A 21,139-nucleotide genomic window follows, 5' to 3' on the forward strand; every position below is an offset into this window, starting at 1 on the left:
AGCAATTGAGAGATTTATATCAAATAAATTATCAAACGATGGAACTAATCCCCCTTGGCACACAAAACATATCCAAACACTGTTGCAGAAATAACAAAATAGAGCATGCCAAACTTAAATGAGAGCAAAGTCTCTATGATTGGCAATCTTTCACAGAAGCTTGAAATTTTGCATGGATTTCAATGCGAGATGCTTATACAGGGTGTATACGTGGTCAAGGAAAAAAAGTTCCCGGATTTCTCACAGATTTCCCGGTTAAAAATACACTTTCTCCTGGATGAAAACACACTTTTTCCGTGTTATTAAGTGACGGTATATTTTCCCTCACAACTGTAAAACTTATCAATCCTTTGAACGGTTATGGTTTTACACACGGGCGAAGAATTTCCTGGCACTTTAGAAAACAAAACTCAGGGAAGAAAACTCCTTTCAGAAAGATTTTTGATGTGCAGCAACATGCACACTGCATATTTTCATATTACAAAAGTGTAAATTCGAATTCCACTAAACACAGCAGGTTACTTTCCGAACCATTGTACTCGAGATTGCGATGTGGTTTTGTAAGCCAGTCATAGCTCATGTCACGTGATATCGCCAGCCGATGACAGCAGATATTCAGACCACAGGACACATGATGTAGTCAGCTAATAGCAACATCACTGTTAAGTAGCGCGGATACACAAAGAGGAAAAGTTAATGTTTTAAATTAATATACATAGCGTTGCTACAAGAAAAGCAAAGCTTTCACATATAACATTGGTCTCTAAAGCCAATAAGCTGCAACAGAAGCTAAGCTTTCCCATATATCACACAAATGTGCCAGTAAAATTTTTAGCCGTAACCAGTGACTTGCCCTCAAAGTTTTCCACAAATAAATTAGCTACAGCAGAGGAGAGAGAGCTTCCCATAGCACTACATCAATTTGCTCATAATAACAACATGAATGATCTTCTGGGCTCGAAATACTTCTAAATGGCTCGTCATCAAACACTCTGTGATTTAAGAAATTTATTGTACATTCTTGCACATAGTTCAACTTGCGTAAAAGGAAATTTACTTTGAAAGTAACGCTTTTCAAACCACCATTTGCAATATTTTCCTGCAACCTGTTAGAAATAGGCTCATTTCAGTAGTCATCAGAGAGCGTCAGATAACAGGCGCCACAGCACTTCGGCAGCTGCTATGATGCAGGAAGCCTGTATGTTCGTACGTGTAAAACATCAGAAGATCCTATATTATGTCATAAAAGAAAAAAGACATCAGAGGATACTCAAGAGTATCGGAATTTCGTGAAGCATACTAAAATGGCACGTTTAAAGTGCATACTTAAAGAGTACATTCGGCACAAATGGTCATTTTTATAATCCCCCCTCCGGCTCCCTGCCGCCGTTGGATAAGCAGCTGAGCAGCAAGTCGTATACTCCTAACTCACTCGTTTGTTACATAGTTTAATTCTTAATTTCTTTGCGTGTTTTTGGTACTTGCATTGTTTAATTCATAAATTTCGAGCGTATTATAGTATTTGAGAGTTGTAGCATCGCGTTTTAGTACCTAAATAGTGTAAATTCGCGTAGTTGTTTGTCTACTGTTTTTGTTTTGAACGGCCAGTGTCGGTTGGTCACAGTCAGTGTGCTCCCTGCCGTTGGATAAGCAGCTGAGCAGCAAGTCGTATACTCCTAGCTCACTCGTTTGTTACATAGTTTAATTCTTAATTTCTTTGCGTGTTTTTGGTACTTGCATTGTTTAATTCATAAATTTCGGGCGTATTATAGTATTCGAGAGTTGTAGCATCGCGTTTTAGTACCTAAATAGTGTAAATTCGCGTAATTGTTTGTCTACTGTTTTTGTTTTGAACGGCCAGTGTCGGTTGGTCACAGTCAGTGTGCTCCCTGCCGCCGTTGGATAAGCAGCTGAGCAGCAAGTCGTATACTCCTAGCTCACTCGTTTGTTACATAGTTTAATTCTTAATTTCTTTGCGTGTTTTTGGTACTTGCATTGTTTAATTCATAAATTTCGGGCGTATTATAGTATTTGAGAGTGTAGCATCGCGTTTTAGTACCTGAATAGTGTAATTTCGCTTAGTCTCCTTCCGCCGCCGAGCAGTGTCACCAGTGCGCAAGTAGCAGCATTACTGCATTTACTAGGCAATCTTGTATTTTAATAACCGTTTAAATTTTGTCGATTTGTTTGCGCTCTCTGTAGATTAGTTCAGACGTTCTTTGCAAAACAGTTTTTAGCATGGATAGGGACTGCAACTGCTGTGTTCGGATACAGGCTGAGTTGGCATCCCTTCGCTCCCAGCTTCAGGCAGTGTTGGCTTCGGTCACACAGCTTGAGGCTGTTGCCAATGGGCATCACTGTGGGGGTCCGGATGGGGGTTTGTCGGGGACGGCCAGCTCGTCCCACGCCTTCCCTGATCGGACTACGACTGTGGTTGCCCGGGATACTGCCCGCATTGAGGCTGATCCCTCACCTGTGGTAGAGTGGGAGGTCGTTTCAAGGTGTGGCAGGGGGCGAAAGACATTCCGGAGGGCTGAACGGAAAGCCTCTCCAGTTTGTCTGACGAACCGGTTTCAGGCTCTGTCTCAGGCTGATACTGATCTTCGGCCTGACATGGCTGCTTGTCCTGTTCCAGAGGTTGCCCCTCAGTCTGCAAGATCCGGGCAGTTGCAGAGGGTGGGCTTACTGGTAGTTGGGAGCTCCAACATCTGGCGCGTAATGGGGCCCCTTAGGGAAATGGCAGCAAGAGAGGGGAAGAAAACCAATGTGCACTCCGTGTGCATACCGGGGGGAGTCATTCCAGATGTTGAAAGGGTCCTTCCGGATGCCATGAAGGGTACAGGGTGCACCCATCTGCAGGTGGTCGCTCATGTCAGCACCAATGATGTGTGTCGCTATGGATCGGAGGAAATCCTCTCTGGCTTCCGGTGGCTATCTGATTTGGTGAAGACTGCCAGTCTCGCTAGCGGGATGAAAGCAGAGCTCACCATCTGCAGCATCGTCGACAGGACTGACTGCGGACCTTTGGTACAGAGCCGAGTGGAGGGTCTGAATCAGAGGCTGAGACGGTTCTGCGACCGTGTGGGCTGCAGATTCCGCGACTTGCGCCATAGGGTGGTGGGGTTTCGGGTTCCGCTGGATAGGTCAGGGGTCCACTACATGCAACATGCGGCTACACGGGTAGCAGGGGTTGTGTGGCGTGGGCTGGGCGGTTTTTTAGGTTAGATGGCCTTGGGCAAGTACAGAAAGGGCAACAGCCTCAACGGGTGCGGGGCAAAGTCAGGACATGCGGGGACCAAGCAGCAATCGGTATTGTAATTGTCAACTGTCGAAGCTGCGTTGGTAAAGTACCGGAACTTCAAGCGCTGATAGAAAGCACCGAAGCTGAAATCGTTATAGGTACAGAAAGCTGGCTTAAGCCAGAGATAAATTCTGCCGAAATTTTTACAAAGGTACATACGGTGTTTAGAAAGGATAGATTACATGCAACCGGTGGTCGAGTGTTCGTCGCTGTTAGTAGTAGTTTATCCTGTAGTGAAGTAGAAGTGGATAGTTCCTGTGAATTATTATGGGTGGAGGTTACACTAAACAACCGAACTAGGTTAATAATTGGCTCCTTTTACCGACCTCCAGACTCAGCAGCATTAGTGGCAGAACAACTGAGAGAAAATTTGGAATACATTTCACATCAATTTTCTCAGCATGTTATAGTCTTAGGTTGAGATTTCAATTTACCAGATATAGACTGGGACACTCAGATGTTTAGGACGGGTGGTAGGGACAAGCATCGAGTGACATTATACTGAGTGCACTATCCGAAAATTACCTCGAGCAATTAAACAGAGAACCGACTCGTGGAGATAACATCTTGGACCTACTGATAACAAACAGACCCGAACTTTTCGGCTCTGTATGTACAGAACAGGGAATCAGTGATCATAAGGCCATTGCAGCATCCCTGAATATGGAAGTTAATAGGAATATAAAAAAAGGGAGGAAGGTTTATCTGTTTAGCAAGAGTAATAGAAGGCAGATTTCAGACTACCTAACAGATCAAAACGAAAATTTCTGTTCCGACACTGACAATGTTGAGTGTTTATGGAAAAAGTTCAAGGCAATCGTAAAATGCGTTTTAGACAGGCACGTGCCGAGTAAAACTGTGAGGGACGGGAAAAACCCACCGTGGTACAACAACAAAGTTAGGAAACTACTGCAAAAGCAAAGAGAGCTCCACTCCAAGTTTAAACGCAGCCAAAACCTCTCAGGCAAACAGAAGCTAAACGATGTCAAAGTTAGCGTAAGGAGGGCTATGCGTGAAGCGTTCATTGAATTCGAAAGTGAAATTCTATGTACCGACTTGACAAAAAATCCTAGGAAGTTCTGGTCTTACGTTAAATCAGTAAGTGGCTCGAAACAGCATATCCAGACACTACGGGATGATGATGGCATTGAAACAGAGGATGACACGCGTAAAGCTGAAATACTAAACACCTTTTTCCAAAGCTGTTTCACAGAGGAAGACCGCACTGCAGTTCCTTCTCTAAATCCTCGCACAAACGAAAAAATGGCTGACATCGAAATAAGTGTCCAAGGAATAGAAAAGCAACTGGAATCACTCAATAAAGGAAAGTCCACTGGACCTGATGGGATACCAATTCGATTCTACACAGAGTACGCGAAAGAACTTGCCCCCCTTCTAACAGCCGTGTACCGCAAGTCTCTAGAGGAACGGAGGGTTCCAAATGATTGAAAAAGAGCACAGATAGTCCCAGTCTTCAAGAAGGGTCGTCGAGCAGATGCGCAAAACTATAGACCTATATCTCTTACGTCGATCTCTTATAGAATTTTAGAACATGTTTTTTGCTCGAGTATCATGTCATTTCTGGAAACCCAGAATCTACTCTGTAGGAATCAACATGGATTCCGGAAACAGCGATCGTGTGAGACCCAACTCGCTTTATTTGTTCATGAGACCCAGAAAATATTAGATACAGGCTCCCAGGTAGATGCTATTTTTCTTGACTTCCGGAAGGCGTTCGATACAATTCCGCACTGTCGCCTGATAAACAAAGTAAGAGCCTACGGAATATCAGACCAGCTGTGTGGCTGGATTGAAGAGGTTTTAGCAAACAGAACACAGCATGTTGTTATCAATGGAGAGACGTCTACAGACGTTAAAGTAACCTCTGGCGTGCCACAGGGGAGTGTTATGGGACCATTGCTTTTCACAATATATATAAATGACTTAGTAGATAGTGTCGGAAGTTCCAGGCGGCTTTTCGCGGATGATGCTGTAGTATACAGAGAAGTTGCAGCATTAGAAAATTGTAGCGAAATGCAGGAAGATCTGCAGCGGATAGGCACTTGGTGCAGGGAGTGGCAACTGACCCTTAACATAGACAAATGTAATGTATTGCGAATACATAGAAAGAAGGATCCTTTATTGTATGATTATATGATAGCGGAACAAACACTGGTAGCAGTTACTTCTGTAAAATATCTGGGAGTATGCGTGCGGAACGATTTGAAGTGGAATGAACATATAAAATTAATTGTTGGTAAGGCGGGTACCAGGTTGAGATTCATTGGGAGAGTGCTTAGAAAATATAGTCCATCAACAAAGGAGGTGGCTTACAAAACACTCGTTCGACCTATACTTGAGTATTGCTCATCAGTGTGGGATCCGTACCAGATCGGTCTGACGGAGGAGATAGAGAAGATCCAAAGAAGAGCGGCGTGTTTCGTCACAGGGTTATTTGGTAACCGTGATAGCGTTACGGAGATGTTTAATAAACTCAAGTGGCAGACTCTGCAAGAGAGGCGCTCTGCATCGCGGTGTAGCTTGCTCGCCAGGTTTCGAGAGGGTGCGTTTCTGGATGAGGTATCGAATATATTGCTTCCCCCTACTTATACCTCGCGAGGAGATCACGAATGTAAAATTAGAGAGATTAGAGCGCGCACGGTGGCTTTCAGACAGTCGTTCTTCCCGCGAACCATACGTGACTGGAACAGGAAAGGGAGGTAATGACAGTGGCACGTAAAGTGCCCTCCGCCACACACCGTTGGGTGGCTTGCGGAGTATCAATGTAGATGTAGATGTAGAATATAATTCACGAAGGCCAACATAAAATGCCTATTAGGCCTACTACAAGCAAAAAGGTTTATGTTACAAAATAGTTTCACATTTCATTCATACACTGAATTTTCTCGAGCATGAGATCGAGAAGTAGTAATTTGAGATTTTTATATAAATTTGGAATCGTCATATTCTTCCCTAACTTGTGCACTGTCCCCCTTTCTTCTCCTTCCCCTCTCTAACAAACAATTTTGTCATGACTAATCCTGGAACTATTCCTGCCTTTGTCAAAACTTATTCACCGGTTAACTTCACTAACACTGCCAGAATCACCGGTTTAGTTATCCCTGATTATTCTCTGGTTAGGCGTTATGTTTGTACAAACCATTTTCTGTGCTACTTCCAGAATAGAAATTAAGCGGCTGCTAGACGGGGACTGTACAACTTGCCCATACTACTGAAGCGATTTAGCCAAAAATTTTCTGACAAAATTTCATTTTTCAGGATACACTGAAGATAATACGTAATCTTTCTTACCTGTTACTCCTGTTAGTCATTTATTTCCACTCTGGTAGTCGGAAACTACGGATTTCCCTAGTAACTATAGCAATGCTGATCATTTGCAAATCCAAACAACAGCATAACCAGAACGCCATTGGTGTTCACTTGTTCGGCTTTACTCCGCTCAGCTTGTATAGCCTGGTCCCCTTTTGCCTGCAGGGAAGTTTACTTCTAGATGCAACGAGGATTCCCCTGACAGACATCACGTACACTATGCACGCATTCAAAAATCAGTTTATGATTTGTTTTTGCTATGGGACCAAACTGCTGATGTCATCAGTCCCTAGGTTCACACACTACTTAATCTCTTAATCTAACTTTAACTTTCGCTAAGGACACACATACACCCATGCCCGAGGGAGGATTTGAACGTCCGGATTGGGGGGGGGGGGGGGAGGGGCGGGGGGGCGTGAACCGTGGCAAGTCGCCTCAGACCGCACGACTACCCTATGCAGCTTATGATTCATTCAGAAAACAACTTACAGCGTGTGTTTGAAAAGAAACAGGGATGCACATCTAAATCATATGAGTAATCGATAGACCAATGTGTGCTGGATGCTAGGCGCTTTGTGAAATATGAATTTGACCCCCCCCCCCCCCCCTCCCTCATAGATACGGGCCCGGTGCGCATGCGTGAATCTGGCAGCTTGGGTGCAGCAGTAAAATTTTTTCCGGTAGCATCGAGCTGCTTGCTGCGACTGCTTACAGCCAACAGCCACATTTCTGTAGCCAGAAATGGGAGAAGGTACTACTCATACGCCACTCAACTGCGCATGCGCATGAGCCCGCTCGCTACTGCTAAAATGAATCTAATGTAAACAGTTATGACATCAAGCTCCTAGGAGGCAATTTGTTGTTATGAAGCATTGCACAGTCTTCCTAAGGCCTTTGACACATTTTGCTGTTGGCAAACCCTTGTATGAGCACTGTGTTTAGTAGTTGTATATGGCACATTTCCTTTGCAATTTATGGTTTATTTTCATTTTGTTTTCTCACTCACATTTCATTGTTGCAGCATTATTCTGCTGTAGTGGGATACAGTGATATCCTCTGTTAAAGTATCGATTATTACCAACCAAAATTACAAAAATTTAACTGAAAACTAACACAGCAAAAAATTCCCGGAATTCTAAAAAATTCCCAGAATTTTCCCGATTTTCTCCCAGATGAAAAAATTCCCACGTTTTTCCCGGATCTTCCAGGTTGTATACAGCCTGTTAAAATAGTTTTCACAGTGAAACATTGTTTTGAAACCTGGCAGAAAATCCAAAGGCATTCTGGTCATATCTAAAAAGACATAGTCAATGCCTTCTCTGCGCAATAGCAATGGAAATACTATCGATGACAGTGCTGCCAAAGCAGAGTTATGAACACAACGTTCCTAAATCCTTTCACCAATGAAAACGAAGTAAATATATCAGAATTCGAATCAAGAACAGCTGCCAACATGAGTAACTTAGAAGTATATATCCTCAAAGTTGTGAAGCGACTTAAATCACTTAATAAAACCAAGTCTTCTGTTCCAGACCATATACCAACAGGGTTCCTTTCCCAGTATGCGGATTTAATAGCTACATACTTAACACTCGTATAAAACCATTCACTCAATGAGAGATCCATACCCAAAGACTGGAAAGGTGCACAGGTCACAACAATTATTCAAGAAAAGCATTAGGAGTAATCCATTAAATTACAGGCCCATATCATTAATGTCGATATGCAGCACGATTTTGGAATATATATTCTGTTTGAGGATTATGAATGACCTCGAAGAGAATGGTCTATTGATACACAGCCAACACGGATTAAGAAAATATTGTTCTTGTAAAAACAAAAACAACTAGCTCTTTACTCACACGAAGTGTTAGTGCTATTGACAGGGGATTTCAAATTGATTCCATATTTCTAGGTTTCCAGAAAGCTTTCGACACTATACCTAACAAGTGGCTTGTAGCCAAATTGCGTGCTTATGGAATATTGTCTCAATTATGTGACTGGATTCGTGATTTCCTGTCAGAGAGGTCACAGTTTGTAGTAACTGACGGGAAGTCAATGAGTAAAACAGAAGCGATTTCTGGCGTTCTCTAACTGTTCATTATCTATACAGGGTGTTACAAAAAGGTACAGCCAAACTTTCAGGAAACATTCCTCACACACAAAGAAAGAAAATATGTTCTGTGGATATGTGTCCGGAATCGCTTACTTTCCATGTTGGAGCTCATTTTATCACGTCTCTTCAAATCACATTAATCATGGAATGGACACACACAGCAACAGAACGTACAAGCGTGACTTCAAACACTTTGTTGCAGGAAATGTTCAAAATGTCCTCCGTTAGCGAGGATACATGCATCCACCCTCCGTCGCATGGAATATCTGATGCGCTGATGCAGCCCTGGAGAATGGCGTATTGTATCACAGCCGTCCACAATACGAGCACGAAGAGTCTCTACATTTGGTACCAGGGTTGCGTAGACGATCTTTCAAATGCCTCCATAAATGAAAGTCAAGAGGGTTGAGGTCAGGAGAGCGTGGAGGCCATGGAATTGGTCCGCCTCTACCAATCCATCGGTCACCGAATCTATTGTTGAGAAGCGTATGAACACTTCGACCGAAATGTGCAGGAGCTCCATCGTGCATGAACCACATGTTGTGTCCTACTTGTAAAGGCACATGTTCTAACAGCACAGGTAGGGTATCCCGTACGAAATCATGATAACGTGCTCCATTGAGCGTAGGAGGAAGAACATGGGGCCCAATCGAGACATCACCAACAATGCCTGCCTAAACGTTGGAATGAAGCCTCATCCGTAAAGAGAACATTTGCACTGAAATGAGGATTGACACATTGTTGGATGAACCATTCGCAGAAGTCTACCCGTGGAGGCCAATCAGCTGCTGATAGTGCGTGCACACGCTGTACATGGTACAGAAACAACTGGTTCTCCCGTAGCACTCTCCATACAGTGACGTAGTCAACGTTACCTTGTGCAGCAGCAACTTCTTTGACGCTGACATTAGGGTTATCGTCAACTGCATGAAGAATTGCCTCGTCCATTGCAGGTGTCCTCGTCGTTCTATGTCTTCCCCAGTCGCGAGTCATAGGCTGGAACGTTCAGTGCTCCCTAAGACGCCGGTCAATTGCTTCGAACGTCTTCCTGTCGGGACACTTTCGTTCTGGAAATCTGTCTCGATACAAACGTACCACGCCACGGCTGTTGCCCCGTGCTAATCCATACATCAAATGGGCATCTGCCAACTCCGCATTTGTAAACATTGCACTGACTGCAAAACCACGTTCGTGATGAACACTAACCTGTTGATGCTACGTACTGATGTGCTTGATGCTAGTACTGTAGAGCAATGAGTCGCATGTCAACACAAGCACCGAAGTCAACATTACCTTCCTTCAATTGGGCCAACTGGCAGTGAATCGAGGAAGTACAGTACATACTGACGAAACTAAGATGAGCTCTAACATGGAAATTAAGCGTTTCCGGACACATGTCCACATAACATCTTTTCTTTATTTGTGTGTGAGGAATGTTCCCTGAAAGTTTGGCCGTACCTTTTCGTAACACCCTGTATAAATGATTTAGGAGACAACCTGAGCAGCTGTCTTAGGTTGTTTGCAGATGATGCTGTCATTTACTGTCTGATTTAGAAAAGATATCTGTATGGTGCAGAAATTGGCAGTTGACCCTAAATAAAGGAAAATGTGAGGTCATCCACATGAGTGCTACAATGAATCCGTTGAACTTCGGTTACACGATAATTTAGATAAATCTGAAAGTCTTTAATCCAACTAAATGCCTAGAAATTACAATCATGAACAACATAAATTGTAAAGAACGCATACAAAATGTTGTGAGGATGGTGAATCAAAGACTGCATTTTATTGGCAGAACACTTAGAAGATGCAACAGATCTACTGAAGATATTGCCCACACTATGCTTGTCTGTCCTCTTTTGGAGTAATGCTGCACAGTCTGGGATCATTATCAAATAGGATTAACGGAGTACATTGAAAAGTTCAAAGCAGCACATTTTGTATTATCAAGAAATAGGGGAGACAGTATCCATGACATGATCCAGTATTTGGGGTGGACATCATTTTAAAAAAAGGCATTTCTCATTGCACCAGGATCTTCTCATGCTATTTCAATCACTAACTTTATACTCCAAATGTAGAAATATTTTGTTGACTCCAACCTACATTGGGAGAAATGAGCATCATAATAAAATAACGGAAATCAGAGCTCACACAGAAAGATGTAGGTGTTCGTTTTTTCCATGCACTGTTCGAGATCGGAATAAGAGAGAAATTTTGTAAAGGTGGTTCAATGAACCATATGCCAGGCACTTAACTGTGATTTGCTGAGTATCCACGTGGATGCAGATGTATTATTTATGGGGCACAATTTTTTTTATCATTTCTGAAGCCTTCTGGTAGTGACCAATCAGAATGATGGTAACTAATGGTTATTGTCTCACAGTGGACATCTATAAAGGCAACAGAATTTTATATTTTTACCAGAACAAATATTATACCTTGAAGAATCACAGGTTTCATCTACATGTAATGCTTTACTATACTTCATAACAGCTAAACAAGCATAGGAAACTTGATATGCAACCTGCCAATGTGACATAAAATCAGTAGGTTTTCACCAGGCTGTGAACTACATGACATTTATGTATTTATAACTAAACACAATATGAAATGAAAGAGAATAAAATAAGGAAACTGCATACATGTAAGAATATACCTTCAAATTAATCAAGCAAGCTGCATCAGACAGAGATGAAATTTTTGAAGACATCTGCTTGCAATAGTTCTTTATAAGAGTAAACACGAAACCTCGATCCATTATAGAAAGTAAATCAAAGAGGAAAAATGCTAAGCTTGCATTCAGGTTCTGCGACACCTGTAAAAAGAGAAACAAAAATGTTATCAGCAGAGGTATAAAATATCCTACACCAACAGGTAGGCTCCATAATTTCTTAAGTTAGGCTAATACTTAACCGTGTGTCAATAGAGGATCATAATTTACTGATAGATATCCAGTTATTCAGTAACAATCAATTTAGTAGAACTTATGGAATATTTCTCCAGTTCTTGGAGGAACATACTGTGTCATATGGATAAACTGGTGAATGTTATGAACAGGGGTGGAGGGGGATAAATCTATGTAATATGTATGTAGAACAGTTATAACAAGCTCATTATCTAATGGCGAGAGAAATAATAACTGGCTGCTGCTACTTTAATAAGAGTGAGTAGTAGAACTGAGTTTGGTCATTAAGACTTCTGGATCATTAATATGTGTATTCAAGTTATTAATTCAGTATGACTGAAAATAATCACATATATTGATTAACAATTACTCAATACAATCTAAAAGCAAAATATTCCATATGAATACCCAATCTCTCACCATTAATGCTTCTAAAACACAATTTGGCAGTCAAAGACAAAGGACAAGCTCAACAATACAAAATGTCATAAATAGCCCAAAGGCTAATTAGGAAAAAGTAATTACTACAACTGTGAAAACTATGGGGAGGGCAATTCTGCCCACTTCATACAAGTGCTACTATGGAATTTCAGCAGAAGAAAGAGCCAAGAATGCCTTTAAGAAACAAATCTTAATAATTCCTTCTAACAACACACTAATTTCAGAAGGAGAAGTATTGTGCAGAGCATATAACAGAGGGACTGGAAGAAAGGAATGTGGTATCTACATAAAGAATTAAATTCATAATAGGAAACATATAAACTCACCCAATTGCACTCAACAGTATCTAAGGTATCAGACAACACACAAAATTACTGTATATTCTACGATTTTACAGCAAGTAAGAGCCCAGAACTAGTTTTGACTGTTATAGTTGGAGGCACCCACAAAATACAGACTGCACTGGACATGTAAGTAATGTTTAAATGAACGAGAGAGAATATTACATCTACTGCTAAACAACATCAAGTAAATCTAAGAATGTGCACTCTAATCTGATGATTGCTAAACTACATTACCAGTTCTTTTGTGACTTATTTTGTAAATAATCAACGAGTTTTCAAGAGTGCTAGTTTTGTAGACTTTTAACGATTGGTATCAGCATAAGCATGCTTAGAATGCAGCAGAGTCATATAACAGCAATCTGCTCACATGTGGCAGTCATGGAAACCAACTTTATGTGCATCTGAATGACCATAGGTGCAAACAGAACTAATGAAAATAGTTATATCAGGGCCAGAAATCTCTCAGTCACTTTTAGCAATACAATAAGTGGAAGTGTGTCACAACAGCACAGACCATTCTAGTTTTTATGTAACAAGAAATAATGCATCAATTGTTCAAGTTATAAACTTATTTTTAACAGCAATTCGACTGGATTAAAATACAAAATTCAGAACTCTTCTAGTTATCAGCTGGAAAATGAAGAGGTATGTACACCAAACTGAATACTGAGAGGATAAAAGAAAGCTGATAAAAACAATCTGTCAAGTAGCGCTTACCTTTCCATCTCTGTTGCTGTGGGAAATTATATCAGAAGTGATAGTGGATACTAAGGTGGATATATCATCTGTGAACTGTTCTGAAAATCTGATTTTTCGTGGAGTATTTAAGCTTCGAGATGTTGCCAAGTATTCTGCCATGCTCCTCGCTATCAATTCAGAGAAAAACCTACAAATATACACAAAATTAAAAATTATTAATGGTTGGAAAAATAGAAAGTTTATTAATATTAATGTGAAACCTTATAGAGAAAATACACTTACTATCTTCACCGAAGTGGACTCAATTTATATACATGCTCAACATACTATGAATTGTGTGGAAAAGAAATCCTTTTACAGATTTCCAGAGATGATACAAGTGCTCAAAGCCAACTAATTTGTACAAGAAAGCATGAGACATGAATGCTAGTGATTTTTATAGGGGTCTTAGATCTTGGTGGCACCTTTTCACCAGAGTTGATACCAGTGTGTTAACTTTCCACTGTCATGTGGAAAATGTAATTTATTCCAATTAGTTTTTTGTAGCCTATACGTGATTTTACAGATATTGGGGTATTGAGTCCCTTGAATCTCAAATAATTCTTACACAAATAAGACCATACAAGAAAAATACAACTGATTCTCTTAGCTAAAACATGTAACCACATCTTGATACCTTAAGCAGTAACTGTTGAAACAAAAACCCACCACATGCTGTGGTCTACATAATTTCTGAGAGCCTCACTCTCACTTATCAAATCTATAAGGCGAAATGAGCACAAAAAGAATATTTTAACAAAGCAAAATAAATGAACTACTCCAGTGGAGAAACATCTTCAACTATTGTTAAAGGACAGTAGACTGTAGGCAATGACACAAACTAATTCTTGAATAGTCTCCTTCACACTACACTTCCCAGCTCTTCCAAAGTGGCATTCCACAATCCATCAAGCCTATGTAGTATCCTTAGTTGTTCCTTTGCTTATCCTGTTTCCAGTCCCAGTCCCTTTGGCCATATGCCTGTGGAACAGCCACGCATAGGCTCTGTTCTATAAACCACACCTTCACCTATTCTAGTCCTCGTTGGTGACAAATGTTAAGCCATCAAAGCCAGGGTTATCTGTGAAAGCAGCCCCATTATCTATTAGTTTCAGAAAAAATATTGACACAACTCTACTAGCCACCATGATAAGCTGCAACAGGCAAATTGCAACCAAGGGTCAACTGGGCAAAACTGTTGTGGAACAAACTTCTTATCCTAATGCATTTGGTTTTAACAGATACCTCGCAACGCATTCCCTCAGGACTTCCATGTTTAGTATCCCTGCCAGTGGAAATCGTGATGGAAGCAGACACGTACCTGCACCGACAGTGTAGTTGAGTTGCCACGTTGTGACATACCTGGTCCTATATCAGCTTGTATTCCTTGGTGGCATCAATCATGGTGAAAAACTGGCTGTAAATATGGGTGCTTGCAGCACTATCTACAGCCAATAATGCGGTCAACAAACACACACATTTGACTTCATAAGTTTTACTTCCATGAATGTCAGACGCCCCACTGAATTTCTTATGGCCTGTCCATGTCTTAATTATGTAATTCAGACTCATTTACTGGGTATGCACATACTGCACCTTCTAATTATATGGCAACTGCCACCATGCAATATAACCTAACTAACCAAAGACAGTCTTGCTCAAATGAACAATAAGTTGGCACTTTCATATTAAAGTTAATCAGCAATCATTGTTAACTGTCCGACTTCACTATCTGTCTTTTATTCACAACACATCACTGCACCATTACATTATTACAGTACAGATTGACATGGGTTCCACACTTGGAATTTCGGAACAGACTGACTTAAAATGGCTCCAGGCCCGGTACTTATATGGCTTTGCAAAAATGGCTACTAAAGTTTCACACTATTAAATACGTAATTTTGATAATTCACAATTATAATTTTACTTATCAAATTAATTGAATAGCACAGAAAAATTGATTTTGGTCTGAAATTTATATTACAATAAGAATTTCGACTGAAATAAGCCTTCTTGATGACGATACTGCAAAAACAGCTAAATAAACAATACCATATATAAAAGTGTTAATTACCCAGAAAACAATTCAGTGCTGATGTTCCTACCATGTGTTGGAAATAAGATACATGAATACATTATGGATTTCTAGGGGTTATCTTCCTAACTTTATCAGTAATATAGTAATTACATCTGTTTATATGTTTACAATATGGCTGGAATAGGAAATAATTACTGTTAGTTAACTGAACTAAGCTCTAGCAAAACTAGTTACATGAAATGGTTAAAATTAATTAGGAAATCATTCTGACTAATGTAATTTAGCGAATTTGGACTTGGTCTTATTCTCAGAATTACAGAATGACAGCTGTATCTTATGGCACATCTCTCACTAACACAAATAATTTTTTTAAAAAAGAAAATATTCATTTAAGGAGGCAAATAACAAAACAAAATGAGAATGGGACCCTAGTTTCTCTGCTACAATGTCAGTGCAGATAATAAACCGTGTAAACTAGATTTTCTGAAATGAGCAAGTTGGAACTGTCTGTTTAGCATATCCCTTGTTTTTGCAACCCACTGACAATAATCTCTGCCATTCCCAAGCCTCCACCTGCCTCTAAGCCCACATTGGTTCCCATCCACTCTGCCCTCTAGTCTCTAAGCAAGCTGTGCACTACCCATGGTACATATTCTAGCCTTGTACATCCATATTTTCCTTTTTTATTTTCTCTGAATCCTACACCTTCTCCTTATACTGGTTTCTCATCAATTCTGTACCCTGCCTCGAATTTTCCTCTACAGATGCTCACAGTTTCCTCGAGGACATTTGCACGTTTTGCAAAACCATTGACAGTTCTTTGCTCTTCCTCTCTCTCCCCACCCTACACATTTTTCATGTCCGCACCACCAATATCAGCTGATCAATTAAGACTGGTAATTATTCTAATCAGCTACATGGCTGGGAATGTCTGTCTGTCTGTCTGTCTGTCTGCTGCTGCTCAGTGTTTGATACATACCAAACTTTGTCCTCATGTGGATAAGAATAAGTATGTAAATATCAAGCAAAGCTTTGAAGCAAACAGTTACTTCCTACGGAGAAAATTGTATTAACACAGCTTGAATTGTACAAATAATCAGTACAAACATTGTTACATTCATGAGAATTATTAAAAAGTGATTAGTGATAGCAGCTCAAGCTCCATGACACAAAGATAATTATGTTAAGGCTCCAAAACAGTTTTCTCGTTTGTGCTAGAAACTAGCCCCTATGTATTAAGTTTCTACGAAACTTATTAGCCAAATCTGAAATGATACAGGCAAATTAGTTTCTTGAGTGACTTGCAGTTATCTGTAACATTTACCTGGCAGTTCACTGTTTTACAAACACACATACCACGTCATATGTCTGAACATACTGAAATTATAGTATACCACTTACAGCAATAAATAATACAAACTGATAATAACAAAAACTGGAAAATCAAAAAAAAAAAGTCCAAACAAAGAATTTCTTGACTAAATAAATTTGTAAAGAGCAGAAAACTTCAACCAAACACTATACAACTATCACACATTGTCTCCTGTTGCAATGGAGAAAAAACAAATATACTGCTACATACCATGAATTTGTCATTGCAAGTTCTCTAGCTATTCCACTAGACATCACCCACTGCAGCGCCAGTTCTTCGTGAAGCAATTTACGTGGCTGATGAACATTGGAAATATATGCAAAATTTTCTTGACCGGGGCCTAGAAAAAGCATAAATGTGTGGCAGATTACAAATAATCGTAAGATTTATGTATAGGAATTACAAACAGTAGGTTTAGATTAAAAATAAACAATTATCACACTGCCAAAGATCACCATTACCAGTGCTGTATGTGTGCACATTCCAAATACTATAATGCTTCTTACTACTGACATCACTGAGAAAATACATATAAATGCCAGTTTTTTGCACTATATTTACACCAATATTGGCTTTAGTGTCATTATTCGGTAGATAATATTGTCTCTTATACAACAGTATGTGTTTTGTTGACACTGTGACAACCATCATTTATTTAGGCAAGAAACTGTTCAGTAAACATGCACGGACACAGCAGGATCTGTAAATGAAATATCAATGCAGATAGCTAGCACACCACAGAAGAAATATACTTTTCATATTCTTTAGGTCATATTGGGTTTCCTGCAGGCTTCCTTTTCTATTATATCTGGTCAGATATTTCCCTCAAATTTATACAAACAATGGTACTCAGCAGAATGATACACACTTCAGCTTCCGTTGCAGTATAAAGAGGGAATCAACCATTTTCTCTGCTGGTTGATTTTAGGTTACAGTGAGAAATGTGCAGAAAGCTTCAGGATTTCACACATTAGGGCAAAGCTAATCATCTCTGTACAATTACCACTTTATTAAATGTACTACCAAAGCAATACGTGTTGTGCTCCTATCAACAAAGCTCCTCTCTAAGTATCATGCCATTAGCATCAATAATAAGTCGGCTATTGAGAAAGTAAGATCCAATCGGTCATGAAATGCAAGCAGTGAAAATCCAAAGAAGCTTTGCACAGATATGTTGGGCTGTGTCTCTAGTATGTCTTTCAAACATGTCACAACACTCTTTTCAGTTCTGAGCACACAGTGAGTACTTAAAGATGCTTAGAAGAGTAGTGTCTCCTGCCAAGAATGGATGCCCACTGGAAGGTTTCAGCTGATTTCATGCAAGTGCACATAATGTACCTGCCATGCATTGAATACCATGGTACTTTACTAATGGTCCTTTTGGAAGTGGTATACCTTGCCTTTTCTGACTTTCATAATGACTCACCCAGCGAGTTATAGTGGGTCAAACAGTGTCACACAGTCTCCAAACCATGGTGCAGCTCAGCATTTTTCATACACACAAATGACTGACAGATGTGAAGTGACAACAAGTGGCTGAGAAAATTCTAGAACCTCCTTGGGACTGAACACTGGACCTTTGGATTTGTAGTTTCACACCTACTCACTGAGATGGATGACTCACCACCTCAACTATTTGGTGAGCTGTTACACCTACAGGTTGACCTGCAGCTCTGGCAGCCAGGACAGTGTAGCCACACAGGTGTATGTGCGCTCTATAGATCAGAAGGATGATTCGTCTGAAAGCTACCACAGCACTGAGTCCTGTTTATGAGCATATCGACAACTCAGCACCAGAAATATTCACGAGTTGTTACCTTTGCTTCTCAAATTATTTATATTCCATCAAGGAGTCTCCAACCATACTAATGTGCTTATTTGTTACTACAATGGACTTAATTCTATAAATGTGGAAATGATTGTTTCACATAGCATAATGTGTCTCACATTTCATAAAACCTTAATTTAGTAAATACATACCACTCCTCATACTTGATGTACGATCAAGTCCTCTGGCTAATGAATTTACCTCATCATCACCAGTAAGAGATGCATACATATCAGGATTGCTACTGCTCCTACAGGAAAAAACCATTTACAATGAAATACATGCAAATTTTACCATAAAAGACCACAAACTTATTGAAAGTAATAATTAATACCACAGATCCAATGATAATTAAATATACCTTAAATGTCTGCTTCTGAGTGGAGGGACTGTAAACTGGTGGGATGTGTTCTCAGGACTCTGAGGAGGACAAACATTGTTCTCTGCATACATATCTGCACAGTGTGGCAACATACACTGGTAACTGATATATGTGGTAAGTAAACTATGTCGCCCACCAGGTCCACAATGGCCCTCCTGCAGAACCTACAGAAGCAAAGCTCAATTTCAAAAACAAACTGAAGAATTACAGTCAGAGCAACATTCATTCAGTGTTCTCCAGGCTTAAGAACATTGTTTTAGAGCATACGCACAAGCACAAAATTTTTACATGAAATAGATACAAACAATGAAAGTTGTTTTAATTATGTTTTACACTTTTTTTTAACTGTATGTATCATTGTAAGAGAATGAACGCACAAAACAAGTGCAGATTTGAGGGTGATAAGGTGGTGATGTGCAACTGGGAGACAGGCAGGAGTATACTGAATTTGTTGAGAACAAGTAGCCGATGCGACAAAAGAATGCACCACACAACATGTTTCTGCTTTCAGAGGGGCAAACTGTAACATCTACATCTACATCTATACTCCGCGAGCCACCTTACGGTGTGTGGCGGAGGGTACTTATTGTACCACTATCTGATCCCCCCTTCCCTGTTCCATTCACGAATTGTGCGTGGGAAGAACGACTGCTTGTAAGTCTCCGTATTTGCTCTAATTTCTCGGATCTTTTCGTTGTGATCATTACGCGAGATATATGTGGGCGGTAGTAATATGTTGCCCATCTCTTCCCGGAATGTGCTCTCTCGTAATTTCGATAATAAACCTCTCCGTATTGCGTAACGCCTTTCTTGAAGTGTCCGCCACTGGAGCTTGTTCAGCATCTCCGTAACGCTCTCGCGCTGACTAAATGTCCCCATGACGAATCGCGCTGCTTTTCGCTGGATCATGTCTATCTCTTCTATTAATCCAACCTGGTAAGGGTCCCATACTGATGAGCAATACTCAAGAATCGGACGAACAAGCGTTTTGTAAGCTACTTCTTTCGTCGATGAGTCACATTTTCTTAGAATTCTTCCTATGAATCTCAACCTGGCGCCTGCTTTTCCCACTATTTGTTTTATGTGATCATTCCACTTCAGATCGCTCCGGATAGTAACTCCTAAGTATTTTACGGTCGTTACAGCTTCCAATGATTTACCACCTATGGCATAATCGTACTGGAATGGATTTCTGCCCCTATGTATGCGCATTATATTACATTTATCTACGTTTAGGGAAAGCTGCCAGCTGTCGCACCATGCATTAATCCTCTGCAGGTCCTCCTGGAGTACGTACGAGTCTTCTGATGTTGCTACTTTCTTGTAGACAACCATGTCATCTGCAAATAGCCTCACGGAGCTACCGATGTTGTCAACTAAGTCATTTATGTATATTGTAAACAATAAAGGTCCTATCACGCTTCCCTGCGGTACTCCCGAAATTACCTCTACATCTGCAGATTTTGAACCGTTAAGAATGACATGTTGTGTTCTTTCTTCTAGGAAATCCTGAATCCAATCGCAAACCTGGTCCGATATTCCGTAAGCTCGTATTTTTTTCACTAAACGTAAGTGCGGAACTGTATCAAATGCCTTCCTGAAGTCCAGGAATACGGCATCAATCTGCTCGCCAGTGTCTACGGCACTGTGAATTTCTTGGGCAAATAGGGCGAGCTGAGTTTCACATGATCTCTGTTTGCAGAATCCATGTTGGTTATGATGAAGGAGATTTGTATTATCTAAGAACGTCATAATACGAGAACACAAAACATGTTCCATTATTCTACAACAGATTGACGTAAGCGAAATAGGCCTATAATTATTCGCATCTGATTTATGACCCTTCTTGAAAATGGGAACGACCTGCGCTTTCTTCCAGTCGCTAGGTACTTTACGTTCTTCCAGCGATCTACGATAAATTGCTGATAGAAAGGGGGCAAGTTCTTTAGCATAATCACTGTAGAATCTTAAGGGTATCTCGTCTGGTCCGGATGCTTTTCCGCTACTAAGTGATAGCAGTTGTTTTTCAATTCCGATATCGTTTATTTCAATATTTTCCATTTTGGCGTCCGTGCGACGGCTGAAGTCAGGGACCGTGTTACGATTTTCCGCAGTGAAACAGTTTCGGAACACTGAATTCAGTATTTCTGCCTTTCTTCGGTCGTCCTCTGTTTCGGTGCCATCGTGGTCAACGAGTGACTGAATAGGGGATTTAGATCCGCTTACCGATTTTACATATGACCAAAACTTTTTAGGGTTCTTGTTTAGATTGTTTGCCAATGTTTTATGTTCGAATTCGTTGAATGCTTCTCTCATTGCTCTCTTTACGCTCTTTTTC

The 21,139-nt window shown here is 40.4% G+C and overlaps 1 protein-coding gene across 1 annotated transcript in view; it reads right to left on the reverse strand.

Annotated features, from left to right (window-relative positions):
- LOC126470323 (dedicator of cytokinesis protein 7) overlaps nt 1–21,139 on the reverse strand; it is a 283,560-nt gene that overhangs the window by 129,251 nt on the left and 133,170 nt on the right. Inside the window, exons 17-21 of the mRNA XM_050098105.1 lie at nt 18,781–18,965; nt 18,572–18,669; nt 16,802–16,931; nt 13,158–13,326; nt 11,407–11,565 (exon numbers count right to left, since the gene is read on the reverse strand). Coding sequence (XP_049954062.1) covers nt 11,407–11,565; nt 13,158–13,326; nt 16,802–16,931; nt 18,572–18,669; nt 18,781–18,965 — 741 coding nt within the window. The remainder of the gene's footprint in view (nt 1–11,406; nt 11,566–13,157; nt 13,327–16,801; nt 16,932–18,571; nt 18,670–18,780; nt 18,966–21,139) is intronic.

This window comes from Schistocerca serialis, chromosome 3, assembly GCF_023864345.2.
Source record: "Schistocerca serialis cubense isolate TAMUIC-IGC-003099 chromosome 3, iqSchSeri2.2, whole genome shotgun sequence".
NCBI classification, from domain to species: domain Eukaryota; kingdom Metazoa; phylum Arthropoda; class Insecta; order Orthoptera; family Acrididae; genus Schistocerca; species Schistocerca serialis.